This window comes from Parambassis ranga, chromosome 16, assembly GCF_900634625.1.
Source record: "Parambassis ranga chromosome 16, fParRan2.1, whole genome shotgun sequence".
In the NCBI taxonomy this organism is placed as follows: domain Eukaryota; kingdom Metazoa; phylum Chordata; class Actinopteri; family Ambassidae; genus Parambassis; species Parambassis ranga.
The window spans coordinates 17,321,306-17,337,254 of NC_041036.1; the positions used below are offsets into that span (position 1 = coordinate 17,321,306).

Here is a 15,949-nt window from a genome sequence, read left to right on the forward strand (position 1 = left end):
GTACTTATGTGGTTATTTTAAATGAAAAAACTGGACAATTTGAACCGACGATGGATGGAAGCTGGACACAGTAAAAGTACGTAGCAACAGAAATAACACGCCAGGATGCAATTACTTCTGTAACTGCGGTTGTGTCCATAGCAACTGCATAAAATATAGTCAAAAGGTCATATATTTACAAAGTTCAAAATTTCATTTCCAGTAGCTGTTGGAATATTTCATTAAAAAAGACAAATAATGACCTAGTCCTAGAGGAAAGGGACAACCTAAAGTTGGTAGGATACATTGTCTGTAAACCAATGTCAAGACATTTTAGCAAAATCACATTTCCAGCCTCCTGGAGATGCCAGAGGAAAAGTCACTTAAATCAGAAAGTGTTCCTCCAGTAGCTAGAGCTTTACCTTAAACTGCCTCTCTTTAGCAGCCTTCACGTTGACCTCTCTCCATGTTTCGGTGCCCTTTTTGCTCTGTTCCAGGTAGTATCCACGTACAGGGTCTCCCCCATTGTAGGCGGGAGCCCTCCAGCCCAACACCATCTCTGATCCGGTGCACAGCAGCAGGGCGATGGCCGAGGGAGCAGAAGGAACATCTGGACAAACATTAAAAAAAAAAAAAGCAAGAGGTGATAGAATATCAGCAGGTGCCCAATCTCGCTAAATAGACCAAGAAATGATGTCTCCCTGCCTCCCTAAACTACAATTAGTGCCCAAATTTTCAAATGGATGACTCTGGGTCTATATTAAGCATTCTTAGATCAGAGTGAAAGAAATATTGTGCTCATATTCTATTCGATAAAAATGTATTCCTTAAAGAAAAATGGAGTCAAGCCATTATCCTTCAGGTAATGGCACAGAGGCAGAATAGATGTGAGATTATTCAGGCAGTGAGTGGCAAGTAAAATGAGTCATCACCGTACTATACTGCAGGCTGCAGAGAGCATATTATGTGAGATGGCAACACAGGAAATGAAAAGGGTCAGCATAACTTCTCAAGTATAGTCACTCATTGCCTGATTTGGTGGAGGCCAGCATGACAACTTGACCGTGACACCAGCAGCATGTAAGAAGCTTTTCTTTTTGTACAACTTGAGGAAACTGCTTTTTTTTGTTAGAGCTGCAAAATATGTTGAGGATACTTGAGTGTTCCCTTATGCTAAAAGTCCTGCTTTATGCTGATAAACATGCATTCACCGAGAGGGGATGTGAAGCTTGGAAAGAAAAACATTAAAAATGTTTTGAACGAATATATTTAAGGTCAAATCAAAGCTGAAAAAGTTACATTTGTTTTGTATTTCTTGTAGCTCAAAAACAACAAAATGGATGTGTGTTACAGACAGTCCTTCACATGTGAGTCTTTTGTGTCATGGGAAATGTAAGTGCACTCACAAATGGCAGATTTGACCAATATGGGAGCAGACTCGTCTGAATAGCTGCTGTTTCCTGCTCGGCTCACAGATTTCACTCTGAACACATATTCCCCGCTTGTTTTGAGGCCATGGATTGTAAACCTGAGGAGAGAAGACATCCATGTAAAAACTCGAAGTATAAAAATACCTGGAAAGTTTGGGAAAGAAAAAAAAAAAAAAGCTTTCACACCTGGTTTCAGTCACAGGTTTGTTGTTAACAGTACTCCAGTCCCGATTCTCTCTTTCACTGTAGTACAGGTAATACCCCAGGATGTCCTCTTTGTGTTTGGGTTCTTGCCAGAGCAGCAGCACTGAGGTGTCTGTGTCTCTAATGGCCACGAGAGAGTGAGGCGGGGCTGGCACAGCTGATGGAAATTATGGTCGAATGAAAATCAATCACAAAGACAGAACTCATCCTGCTCATTCAGTTATTTAAAATGAAAGATTAATGAGATGATTGATTTTACAGATTATAACAGGTTTAACCAAACACATGGTGTAAGTGAATCGCTGGGTGTTTCTCCATTAGGGCAGACACGGGAAATTTCACAGAGCACCTTTAAAGAGGCATCACTTCCTGTCAAATACAAGCTATAAGAACTATTACTATGATTATATGGACTATTGAAATTAGCAGATTATTTAGCCGGTTCCTGAAGCTGTAAAAAACGGGTTCAGATTACTTGTGATGATAATTCAATAAGCTGGAGTGAACCACAATATCAGACGTGATTCTGCATTACAGAATTGGGTGCACAGCTACACTGAGTACAATACAGTACAAAAAAGAATTTCAATCTTTCTGACCTTTACAACAGGCTGAGTAATACATGAGCACATAACACATCCACTCTCACCTTGTGGCTTTCCGAGTGAGATGGGTGCGCTCGGCTCAGAAGGGTCGCTGACACCGTACTTGTTGATGGAGCGGACTCTGAAGCAGTACTGTTTGCTGTTGACCAGGTCAAACACTGTGAACCTGGGAGAGTTTACCATCACGTCCAGGCTGGCCAGCTCCCAGCTGCTCTTCCCTACCAGGGACTGCATCAGAAAACACAGAAAAGTTCAGCTATGAAGCACTACTTCAAGGACAAGAGTCTCATTCAGAAGAACCTTAATTGTTCTGGACATGTGATTAGCTTCTGCTGCCAAATACACCTTAGACAGTGACATAATTCGTTTTAATTTTACATCATTGCTTAAGAAGTTTTGGACCAAACCACTTCATGTACAGCCAAGGGCAAGGAGGCAGTTTAGTGTGGTAAAAGCTTTTAGACAAAAATAATACCAGGTCCTTCTATAAGACAGATGGATGTGATTACAGACAAGCAGTGACCTCTTTTATGATCTTTTCCAATTAGCTATTTAGGCTAATGATGCTCACACCAGCTGTCTCTACAGACTCCATTTACTTTTCTATTCTTCTGCTCTGTATTACCATTATTTCCTCCTCAAAGGTTCTGTTTGAGGTGGGAAAACCTAACAATAGAATGGGTTCTGTCAAAGAGATCAGTGATTATAAAGTGCTTGCTCAAGGGCGAAAAGGATATTTGAATGTTCCCTTCATTATGAAAGCGGAAGTGAAGCAGCAGACTTTAGTAATTTCAGATGCCTTTGACAGATTTGACAGTTTTATTACCTCAGTAACTTATAAGGCTTCAATAAAAATCTATTTCCTGTGGCACTTTTCTGGTTATTGGAGCCAGAAGCTGTTGAGTGTGTGGGTTGATATTGGATATTTATTGTTTTGAAGAACGGACAGGTCGATTGTCACACTTTGATGAGTTAGAAGTAAACTTTTGGCATTATTTTGAACTCTTGATGACCAAAAACTAGCAGACAGACTCTCTCAATATTTTTTAATATATAAAAAAAACTGAAATTACAAAACCAAAACAATCATAAAACTCAAAGAGCAAGTGCAACGTTCAAACCCCTGATGCCAAAGCACAAGGCACTGAAGAGCTGCTTGCTTTTAATGAGTAGATAAATTCCCTGTTAAACTGACAGCACAGTGTTATAAGTGCTTTTTTTTGCTCCTCCTGTCTCTTTAATTAGTGCTGTGGTCAGGGGCCTGCTGCTAATTTGGCTCACGTTCAAGCATCACGCTCCAAATCCAGCTCATGATGCAAGAACATTGATTCTTGTGATTCATTAGAAGTGAAGCTAATGCTAATCGCAATTGTGGTTTGGGGTTCAATATGTTCACACTCGTACAACCTTGTTCCAAACACAAGCCGGGCTACTATCCACTCAATTTTCAAATTATTTAAACCCCATATTCAATTGAAAAAAGTACAAAGACAAAAAAATGTTTAAAGTAAGAAACTTTTTCATTTTTTTCGGAGAACATGTGCTCATTTTTAATTTAATACCTGCAACACATTTCAGAGGAAAGAAGTAGTTTGTGCTTTGGGACTGAGAAGACACGTTGTTGCCGTTGCCCTCATTCCTTCTTGCAACAGAATTTTTGTTTGCTAACAGTTCAGAGTCTCCTTTGTCATGGTTTTAGTTTTTAATGATCCAAATCTTCTCAGTGGGTAAAAAGTCTGGACTGCAGGCAGTCTTACTTACGTTCAAACACAGAGTGATGGTTGCTACATTCAGTTTACTATAACCTCTGTTTTGCTCCACTCTTGCCACCTCCTGGGGGACACATCTGGCCCCCTAGTCGCTACCTCTGAAAGCTGTTTGGAGTGAGGAGGTGATGTACACTGAGTTTAATCTTAATGCCAGCTGCAACCAAAATGTTGCTATGAGAACAGAACCAAAAACACTGAGCTGCTGTAAAACTGAAGCAATGAGCTGCAGCACTTCATAAAGCAGACTGGGCTGAAAAATCTGCTGGCTTTTCACATTATACAAAAGTCATACTGTTAATGTACATGTATTGATTGAAGAAGCTTTAACTCATATTAATCGAAATTCTACATCTGCCTACCTCCAAACAATGCAATAAATTCTTGAGCTGATTTGCTAGTGTGCTAATGTGGGCTTATCTCAGTCATGCTGCTATGACGCCTTAGAAACCTGATCCAAAACTCTTGCAGGTCTCTGCAGGTAGATTTTTAACTGGCTGCCATGAACATATCACACTGTGACAGAAAAAGGTCAGCAGCGAAGTGCTTCATGTATGACTAGGATCAAACTAATTATGGTTTAGGTAAGGGGCATACATCCAGCTATGATCCTGGGAGCTGCTTGTTGCATGAATATTTACGTGTCTAAGCAGGTGTGTGGGAGTAAAAGACTGACCCGCTCCACGTAGAAGTGTAGCGGCTCCCTGCCTCTGGGTTCAGGCTCGATCCAGGCCAGCACCACGTAGGTGTCGCTCAGCTCACAGGCATGGACGTTTGTGGGAGGGAATGGAACTTTGATCTGACCTGTAGAACAAGGAGAAGAGGAGGAGGAAGAGGAGGAGGGCGAAGGTGAAGGCAAGCTAGCAAAAAGGTTATTGAGAAAGAAAGTCCAAAAAAGTGCTGGCTGACACCGTATTCAAATCAAACACACCACTGGAAAAATGTATTGTAGCTTTCTTCCTAATACCTAAGTACAGGATAACATACTGTCAGATGGCTCAGATGAGTCAGCAGTTTCAGTGACTCTCCATGTGATCCAAGGGCACTGGGAGTGGTAGGATTTAGCAAGAAGTCTTCTTTTTTTGTGCCCCTCTGTTCCTCTGCAGTCTCTCTGATTGTGGCCCCTGAGAAACTGCACAGTGGATCATAGAGGAAATCCACAGTATAGATTGCAGTGTGTGTGCGGGTGTCTACACATTTTTATGCACATGTCTCTCTTGCAGAGAACACGCAGCGTCCAGTAATGTGCAAACAATCACCTAAAACATTTTTGATGAAGAAGGCATTAAGATATATTTGTGAACTGCTTGATGACTAATTAATTAAGTGCATATTGTAGATGCTGGGATTAAAATGGCATATAAACCTTATTTTTATTTGTCGGGTGACAGTCCTGTGCCTCAAACACAGATGATATAGAGTTGCAAATATATGTGCAAAGACCCATTACACAGCTCTATTAAAAACAAGTACTTTCCATCATGATGAACCCTCACATGTGCTGGATAATGAGCATGAGATGGTGCCTTCAGGAGGTTTAAAACTTAACGCCAGCACAACAAACAGCAGAAAGGTTGGTTTTATTCCAGAAGTGGTCAAATTATTAAATAGAGTACATAAAATGGATGGGGAGCACCCTGACCTTTGAATGCTACATTGTGTGCTGCTGAATGCACTGCTGGATGTGTTGTTTCTCCTGAGGACCCTGGGATAAATCCAGTGTGTCTCAGCACTCCAGCACACTGTATATGAGCTGTAATTATTATAAGTAGGACTTTAAAGGTGTTTGAGCTGTGGTTAAATTAATACTGTGTGCTTTAAATGCAGTTTTAAGATCAAAGAGTAAAAAATGGTTATGACCATGCTGCTGAAACAGTCGGTTTAGAGCCAACTAGTAGAAGGGTCCCTGGACTACATCTGACTAATCATAGATTTTACCTGCTGTAAAAAGTAAACAAACATCACATCAACACACAATAATATGCTAAATACACACACACACACACACACACACTGGGCAGGATTATTAAAGCAGAGTTATTCTGTGTGACAGGTTTTGATTGTATTAAGCGTGTCACTGGAGCTTATTTCAACTCGACTGGGATAAATCAATGACTTAATCTTGAGCTCCTTGAACTCCTCACAAAACGCAGTTGTCATTTTCATCGTTCTGCTAACAGAGCAAATCATGCTGGATGGAAATTTCTGAAAAGAGAGACATGGGAGGAGATGGTGTACCAACTAAAGCAGCAAGAGGACACATTTTCTGTGCTTGTCCCGCCTCTGAGAGACATAGGTCATAAAATGCATTGGAATGCAGCTATATTTTTGTTTGTCTATCTTTTATGACCTCCATATGCAACATGTTTCGCTCAGTTCAGCAGGTAACAGTAAAAGTATGGGAGGTCATACATTGCACCAAGCAGAACAATAAGAGTTGTTGACGCAGGTCAAGCTATAGCACAGATTGTATGCAGAACCATAACTTTGTTTCCAAAGCAGTAGCCCCATAAAATGTGTACATTGCACACTTCCTATTCTTTTTTTGAATTCTAATCTAATTGTTTGTGTTTGTATGATCAACCAAATGTGCCGACGGAAGTCAATTTTGCAGGATTAACTAATTCTAGCTTGAAGTCTATAATAAAAGCTGCATACGCACGCAAGCTTTTTCTTTCACATATGTATGCCTGCCTTCTATTCTAAAGCTTCATGAGAGCCACATGAATAATGTAAGTAATGAATGCACTCTTTTTGCTACATTTATTTTCTGGATGCCTCCTCAAACACAAATTCCTCATACCCCTCTCTCTTTATCTTTCTGTCTGTGAGCAACATCTTACATTGCCAAGGTTATCAGCCCTCTTCACAGGCTCACACAATACCTCAGGCCATTATGTGCATTTACCAGGACACCACCAGGGACTGTTCAATCTTTTCACATCTGTAAATGGAGCAAATGCTCATTGCCACAGCCATACAATTACTGCAGCTCATTGTTAAATAGAATATGAAGATGCATTAAGCCACAAGCTGGAGGCGAACTACAGGCGAGGAGGCGGCACTGTGTGGGCCAGTAAAACTGAAGAACTTAAAGCTGCTTCAAGTCAGGGGTAAGAATGTCAAATGTCTTCTATTTATGACACAATTATGCTTTTACATAAAGAAGTATTTCTCACCTTCCAGTTCGTCTTTTGTAATTGTGATGGTCCATCCTGCGTCTACTTTGACCACTGAGAAAGGAGGAGAGACAGAAAGAGGTGGGTTTGGATGGGTAGTGGAAGGAAAAGAGGGAAGAGACATCAGGGTAATGAAGTTATATGAGAGCCCATGATAACACAATTATTGTTAATGTTGGAGGAGCAGCCACGGGTAAAAAGAGCCAGGCGCAAAGAGGTGGGAGAGAGCGACATGGAAGGATGGAGAGCAGGCCGGAGGCAAGTCAACCTTCTGTCTGTCCTTCATCTGTGTTTAATGGTCCACAGCATCTGACCAGAGTCCATCTGCCCCCCCGTTACACACACCACACACACACTCACACACACTCCATGGTCTACATTACATCTAATTCATCAGCCTAATCCCTTTGAGTTTCTGAACAAATCGCAAAGCTTTAAAAGTCATAAGGAATGAGATCTAAATCTGCACATACCCACATCTACATGCAGGTGTAGCATGGCAAATGAGGAAGATGAACTGAATAAACATCTGGAATGAGCTGCTGATATAGAGAAGCCTGAAGGGGACTCTATTACAAATATAAACTTAAAATAGAAATGCAATTCCACATCATTTGCAGTTGTGCATGTATGACACAGAGCACTAAGTTTATTGTATTTACATTTACAATTAAAATGCTGCAGAAAAGAGAGATAACACAGAGAAATATAATACATTCATATCCTTCTATATGAGACACAAGGGGTCATGGCTTTGTGCAAGTAAATCACATTCTGTGACCTTTAGATCAGATTTTAACTGAGTTGAGCACTTGTCAGGTATATTTTATTATTTTATGATATTACCGTAACTGATTTTAAGGGCATCAATGCTTTTCATAATGATGGATGATGAAGTTGGCATGCTAACCATATTAAAACCTTTCTGTTTAGCAAGGTGTATAACTAGTCCAAACGATAGTGTGTAGAGAAAATAGGTATAGATACAGTCACTAGTTGACATGGCTACAGCCACAGGTAGAATAGGGCAGATAAACCCTTAGCCTTTAGCATAGCTATAGCTATATATAGGCCTACGCTGTCAGGGGACACAAACATGATTAACTGAGCAGTTCCCCGCCCCCTCAACCACTCTTACCTCTCCTCTTTTCTCATTAGCCTGATACATACTAGTGATTCATGTCATTAACTGTTTGCTGTCTTCTCTCTCTCTCTCTCTCTCTTTCTGCAGGTCTCTCTGCCTCCAGACCTGCATGCTGACCTGCAGTCCGGCCCCCGACCAAACCAATGCTTACTGCCTGCACCAGTCTGTTATTCATCTTTGTTTTATTAACTCATTATATATTAAGGGCGTAGTGTAAGCATGGACGGAGTTGATGCGTCCCCACCATTGTCCAGCGATTACTAAATTGTCCCCACCAATAATTTGATCCCCTCCAAACAAAAAAACAGCACCAAACACATGCGAGAGAGCGAGTGCGACAGTAAATATCAGAGAGAAGGCAGCCAAAACAAGGTCTACATAAGGAGCTATTTTGTAAAGAAACCTGTAAGTCTTTAGTCCTAAGTAAAATGTGGGAGTAAGGCGGAGTACCTGGAGAAACCCCACGCAGGCACAGGGAGACATGCAAACTCCACACAAAGGTTTTCAAAACCGCAGCACTTTGTCACACGGTCTGTGTGTGGCGCCGCCATGAAGCTGACCCTTCGTCAACTTACAGCAAATGGATGTATTCGTGGCTGCATCTCCCTCATACTTCATCCTATGTGGATGAAAAAAATCTGGCTTGCTGAGCCTGTCATTCTGATATAACCATATCATGTGTGCATATGTGGGTGTGGCCACATGGCTCGGCAGCGCCCCCTAGGATTAGATTTGCGTACCACTTTCAACTACAGACACGAAAATCAGTACACATATGTATCTCCTCTGGACGAGAAAAAACATCTCTTGGAGGTACCCTCTAAAATGTACACGAAGTCCGCCATTTTAAAAACCTGCACCATTTTGTGTTATGCTCCTGCCATACTTTTATGAACTACTCTTCGATAAATTTTCCCATTGAAAAATTCGCCCCGTGGCGCCGCCACAAAGTTGACCCTTGACGCACAGGAAATGGATGTTTTTGTGGCTGTATCTCCCTCATACTTCATACTATGTGGATGACACTTTGCAGTCATGCTGAACATCTGAGTCTGCACAGATTGACATGCTGATATTCTACAGCCACTGCACCACCTACTGGCTGGAGGACCTTTTGTATATGTGTGTGTTGGTGTACTCTTCTGCCCTGCAGACCACAGCTCGTGCCGGTACCGGGGGGAGACAGGACGTGGGACGATAAGGGAGGTGGCAGCTGCTGGTCCTGCAGACTGCAAGGAGTGCGAGGGCCTGTCATCGCTGCTTGCAGCTTTAATTGGTATTGTTTCTTGCAGATTATGTAACTGTTAACTTTAAAAAAAATACAATTAATATAAAACTACTAATTGCTCTATTGTTATAGAATAGAAATAGAAATAGAAAAATGATGTAATATGTCATCATCAAGGGGATATTATTTTTTTAATTTTTAAATATAATATAATGTTAATATAATGTAAATAAAATATACATTTTAATATAATATATAATCTTAGTATAATTTTTAATAATACAATTATTAATATAAAACTACTAATTGTTCTATCGTTATGACATCACATGACATCTTATAGTGATGTCATGTGATGTCGTCAAAGGCCATTAATGATGTCATTTTGATATCATACTAAGGGTATATGCCATGTACCAGGTACTTGCCCACTATAGGAGAATGCCTGATTTCATTCCTGATGGACATGATGCTACGCCACAAGAGCTGTTTACTGTTGGTCACAGTAATCCAGCTTTCATTGCTACCAAGGAAGCATTCTCTATGTGGGCACGACGTAAAAATCTGAAGGACAAACTATTCACCGGACGCAGAAGAATCTCAGACCTAATAATTACTGAGAACGATGAAACGATGCCAGTGATCATCGGGACATACGACTACAGAATCCTGAGCTTCAGTGCCGCTGGATTGCCAGTGTGTCGGGCAGCAATTCGAACACTGTTTACTGTTGGTCACAGTAACCCGGCTTTCATTGCTACTAAGGAAGCATCATCTATGTGGGCAGGGCGTAAAACTCTCAAGGACAAACTACTCACCATGCGCAGGAGAATCTCAGACCTAATTATTACTGAGAATGATGAAGCTATGCCAATCCTGAGCTCCAGCGCTGCTGGATTGCCAGTTGTCTGCCTACCAGCTTCAACCGACAAGCACCGCCGCAGAAACCTGGATACAGCATGCAACAGCGGTATCTCCCAGGGACAGCCACCACAGCAACCTTCAAAGTACCAAGGGTTCCGCCTTCCAAATAACAGGCGGTACAAAAGGTCAAAGCTGCAAGCTGCTGACCAGCACAGAGCCACACACCAAACTGCTGTCCAGTGCCGCGGTGATGCCCCGAATCCCACGTGCACAAGACAAAGTATGAAGCACAAGAATCACGAGAGTCGCCCTGTCCACGAGAAGTCCAGCAAGCCTTCCAAGTACCAAGGGTTCCGCCATACAAATAACAGGCGGTACAACCACCGATCCACCAGTCACCGTTACATGTGGTGTTACACTGTTACATTTTTATCTTTTAACCCATGCATGCTTCTTATTTCATGTTAATTGTTATACGTTTTATGTACGCACCAATCACTAAGGCAAATTCCTAATAATGTGAAACCTCTTTACTTACATGGCAATAACCACGATTCTGATTCTGAACAGGTCTCCACCACAGCAACACAGGTCCAGACAGTGGCGCCATCCAAATAACCGATGGTACCACAGGTTTGCACCACAAGCTGCTGATCAGCACAGAGCCACAGATCAAAGGGCAGTCCACTGTAGCAGTGATGCCCGAGATCCAAAATACACAAACCGTAGTCAGTACCAGGGATACTCAAAGCAGAATCCCCTTACATACACTAGCTTTGTCCGATCAGAAAAGAATGACACAAAGAAAACCCATCATCGGAGGCATCGTCCAGTCCACGAGAAGTCCAACAGATTTTTCACACAGAGACAAGACAACAGCCATGTCAAGAAAAACGGCCATGACAAGAACAAGCGCCATGACAAGAACAAGCGCCATGACAAGAACAAGAGCCAAGTCAAGAACAAGAGCAAGCGCCAAGTCAAGAACAAGAGGCAAGTCAAGAGCAAGAGCCAAGGCAGTTCACAGTTACTAAAGCTGACCGACTTAATGTCTAGTTTGAACCTCTATCTGTAGACTGAGATATTCATATGAGATGTTTTCATCCTGTCTTCTGTTTTTCAAATAAACAACATAAAACACGTATCTGTGTATTAATGAACATAAGAATATAAAATGTTACTACATTATGGTGATAATTGATTCATTTAAGGTAATTTCTTTCCTCATTAATGTACACACAGCGCCCCATATTGACAGAAAAACACACAATTGTTGACATTTTTGCAGATTTATTAAAAAAGAAAACCTGAAATATCACATGGTCCTAAGTATTCAGAGTCTTTGCTCAGTATTTAGTAGAAGCACCCTTTGATCTAATGCAGCCATGAGTCTTTGTGGGAAAGATGCACCTGGGGGATCCTCCGTCATTCCTCCTTACAGATTTTCTCCAGTTCTGTCAGGCTTTTAGGTCTCTGCACAGATGCTCAATTGGGTTTGATTTAATACCACTCCTTCGTTATGTTAGCTGTGTGCTTAGGCTCATTGTCTTGTTGGTAGGTGAACCTTTGGCCCAGTCTGAGGTCCTGAGCACTCTGGAGAAGGGTTTTGTCCAGGATATCCCTGTACTTGGCAATTCATCTTTCTCTTGATTGCAACCTTATTTCTCACCATCTTGGAATCCTTTAGGTGTTTTTTTAATGCAGGCTTTCATGTGTCTTGCACTGAGGAGAGGCTTCTGTCGGGTCATAAAACCCCGACTAGTGGACTTAAGTGACTTAAGGTGAAACGCGGTTGCGGTTGAGATAAACTACGTCATATGACAATAGTCACATATGAATAATAACATCAAAAGCCGTTTTATTAATCAGTTAGTTGCCTTTAGTAGTTCCATATATCTGATTATAGTATTTATGCTATTAATGTATTTATGTGGTTATATCACATTATTTATTTTAACCTTTATTTTACCAGAAAATGTCATTTTACAAAACAAGAACAGGCTGATATATGAGGTCAGTGTTGACTTTATATAGTGAAATAAAAACCTTCAGCTTCAGATGTTTTTGTATGTTTTTGTGGCCCTTTGCTTTTCTAATGGAAGTCTATGTGGCCCTCGCAAAAAATAATTGCCCACCCCTGCTCTAAAATGTACAGGAAGTCCGCCATTTTAAAAACCTGCACCATTTTGTGTTATGCTCCTGCCATACTTTTATGAACTACTCTTCGATAAATTTTCCCATTGAAAAATTCGCCCCGTGGCGCCGCCACAAAGTTGACCTTTGATGCACAGGAAATGGATGTGTTTGTGGCTGTATCTCCCTCATACTTCATACTATGTGGATGACACTTTGCAGTCATGCTGAACATCTGAGTCTGCACAGATTGACATGCTGATATTCTACAGCCACTGCGAATTTTCCCATTGAAAAATTCGCCCCGTGGCGCCGCCACAAAGTTGACCTTTGATGCACAGGAAATGGATGTGTTTGTGGCTGTATCTCCCTCATACTTCATACTATGTGGATGACACTTTGCAGTCATGCTGAACATCTGAGTCTGCACAGATTGACATGCTGATATTCTACAGCCACTGCACCACCTACTGGCTGGAGGACCTTTTGTATATGTGTGTGTTGGTGTACTCTTCTGCCCTGCAGACCACAGCTCGTGCCGGTACCGGGGGGAGACAGGACGTGGGACGATAAGGGAGGTGGCAGCTGCTGGTCCTGCAGACTGCAAGGAGTGCGAGGGCCTGTCATCGCTGCTTGCAGCTTTAATTGGTATTGTTTCTTGCAGATTATGTAACTGTTAACTTTAAAAAAAATACAATTAATATAAAACTACTAATTGCTCTATTGTTATAGAATAGAAATAGAAATAGAAAAATGATGTCATATGTCATCATCAAGGGGATATTATTTTTTTAATTTTTAAATATAATATAATGTTAATATAATGTAAATAAAATATACATTTTAATATAATATATAATCTTAGTATAATTTTTAATAATACAATTATTAATATAAAACTACTAATTGTTCTATCGTTATGACATCACATGACATCTTATAGTGATGTCATGTGATGTCGTCAAAGGCCATTAATGATGTCATTTTGATATCATCCTAAGGGTATATGCCATGTACCAGGTACTTGCCCACTATAGGAGAATGCCTGATTTCATTCCTGATGGACATGATGCTACGCCACAAGAGCTGTTTACTGTTGGTCACAGTAATCCAGCTTTCATTGCTACCAAGGAAGCATTCTCTATGTGGGCACGACGTAAAAATCTGAAGGACAAACTATTCACCGGACGCAGAAGAATCTCAGACCTAATAATTACTGAGAACGATGAAACGATGCCAGTGATCATCGGGACATACGACTACAGAATCCTGAGCTTCAGTGCCGCTGGATTGCCAGTGTGTCGGGCAGCAATTCGAACACTGTTTACTGTTGGTCACAGTAACCCGGCTTTCATTGCTACTAAGGAAGCATCATCTATGTGGGCAGGGCGTAAAACTCTCAAGGACAAACTACTCACCATGCGCAGGAGAATCTCAGACCTAATTATTACTGAGAATGATGAAGCTATGCCAATCCTGAGCTCCAGCGCTGCTGGATTGCCAGTTGTCTGCCTACCAGCTTCAACCAACAAGCACCGCCACAGAAACCTGGATACAGCATGCAACAGCGGTATCTCCCAGGGACAGCCACCACAGCAACCTTCAAAGTACCAAGGGTTCCGCCTTCCAAATAACAGGCGGTACAAAAGGTCAAAGCTGCAAGCTGCTGTCCAGCACAGAGCCACACATCAAACTGCTGTCCAGTGCCGTGGTGATGCCCCGAATCCCACGTGCACAAGACAAAGTATGAAGCACAAGAATCACGAGAGTCGCCCTGTCCACGAGAAGTCCAGCAAGCCTTCCAAGTACCAAGGGTTCCGCCATACAAATAACAGGCGGTACAACCACCGATCCACCAGTCACCGTTACATGTGGTGTTACACTGTTACATTTTTATCTTTTAACCCATGCATGCTTCTTATTTCATGTTAATTGTTATACGTTTTATGTACGCACCAATCACTAAGGCAAATTCCTAATAATGTGAAACCTCTTTACTTACATGGCAATAACCACGATTCTGATTCTGAACAGGTCTCCACCACAGCAACACAGGTCCAGACAGTGGCGCCATCCAAATAACCGATGGTACCACAGGTTTGCACCACAAGTTGCTGATCAGCACAGAGCCACAGATCAAAGGGCAGTCCACTGTAGCAGTGATGCCCGAGATCCAAAATACACAAACCATAGTCAGTACCAGGGATACTCAAAGCAGAAGCCCCTTACATACACTAGCTTTGTCCGATCAGAAAAGAATGACACAAAGAAAACCCATCATCGGAGGCATCGTCCAGTCCACGAGAAGTCCAACAGATTTTTCACACAGAGACAAGACAACAGCCATGTCAAGAAAAACGGCCATGACAAGAACAAGCGCCATGACAAGAACAAGAGCAAGCGCCAAGTCAAGAACAAGAGGCAAGTCAAGAGCAAGAGCCAAGGCAGTTCACAGTTACTAAAGCTGACCGACTTAATGTCTAGTTTGAACCTCTATCTGTAGACTGAGATATTCATATGAGATGTTTTCATCCTGTCTTCTGTTTTTCAAATAAACAACATAAAACACGTATCTGTGTATTAATGAACATAAGAATATAAAATGTTACTACATTATGGTGATAATTGATTCATTTAAGGTAATTTCTTTCCTCATTAATGTACACACAGCGCCCCATATTGACAGAAAAACATACAATTGTTGACATTTTTGCAGATTTATTAAAAAAGAAAACCTGAAATATCACATGGTCCTAAGTATTCAGAGTCTTTGCTCAGTATTTAGTAGAAGCACCCTTTGATCTAATGCAGCCATGAGTCTTTGTGGGAAAGATGCACCTGGGGGATCCTCCGTCATTCCTCCTTACAGATTCTCTCCAGTTCTGTCAGGCTTTTAGGTCTCTGCACAGATGCTCAATTGGGTTTGATTTAATACCACTCCTTCGTTATGTTAGCTGTGTGCTTAGGCTCATTGTCTTGTTGGTAGGTGAACCTTTGGCCCAGTCTGAGGTCCTGAGCACTCTGGAGAAGGGTTTTGTCCAGGATATCCCTGTACTTGGCAATTCATCTTTCTCTTGATTGCAACCTTATTTCTCACCATCTTGGAATCCTTTAGGTGTTTTTTTAATGCAGGCTTTCATGTGTCTTGCACTGAGGAAAGGCTTCTGTCGGGTCATAAAACCCCGACTAGTGGACTTAAGTGACTTAAGGTGAAACGCGGTTGCGGTTGAGATAAACTACATCATATGACAATAGTCACATATGAATAATAACATCAAAAGCTGTTTTATTAATCAGTTAGTTGCCTTTAGTAGTTCCATATATCTGATTATAGTATTTATGCTATTAATGTATTTATGTGGTTATATCACATTATTTATTTTAACCTTTATTTTACCAGAAAATGTCATTTTACAA

At 41.3% G+C, this 15,949-nt stretch overlaps 1 protein-coding gene across 3 annotated transcripts in view; it reads right to left on the reverse strand.

The window, feature by feature from the left end:
* Positions 1 to 15,949, reverse strand: part of myom3 (myomesin 3) — a 66,071-nt gene that overhangs the window by 15,042 nt on the left and 35,080 nt on the right. For 2 of the 3 annotated variants that reach the window (XR_003671928.1, XM_028426155.1), the window contains exons 13-18: positions 7,164 to 7,217; positions 4,661 to 4,788; positions 2,263 to 2,446; positions 1,596 to 1,770; positions 1,386 to 1,507; positions 402 to 589 (exon numbers count right to left, since the gene is read on the reverse strand). Coding sequence is in view for 2 of the 3 variants with exons in the window: in XM_028426155.1 (XP_028281956.1) it covers positions 402 to 589; positions 1,386 to 1,507; positions 1,596 to 1,770; positions 2,263 to 2,446; positions 4,661 to 4,788; positions 7,164 to 7,217 (851 nt within the window). In the remaining variant the exon portion in view is untranslated. The remainder of the gene's footprint in view (positions 1 to 401; positions 590 to 1,385; positions 1,508 to 1,595; positions 1,771 to 2,262; positions 2,447 to 4,660; positions 4,789 to 7,163; positions 7,218 to 15,949) is intronic. The other variant, XM_028426156.1, reaches the window with a different exon arrangement.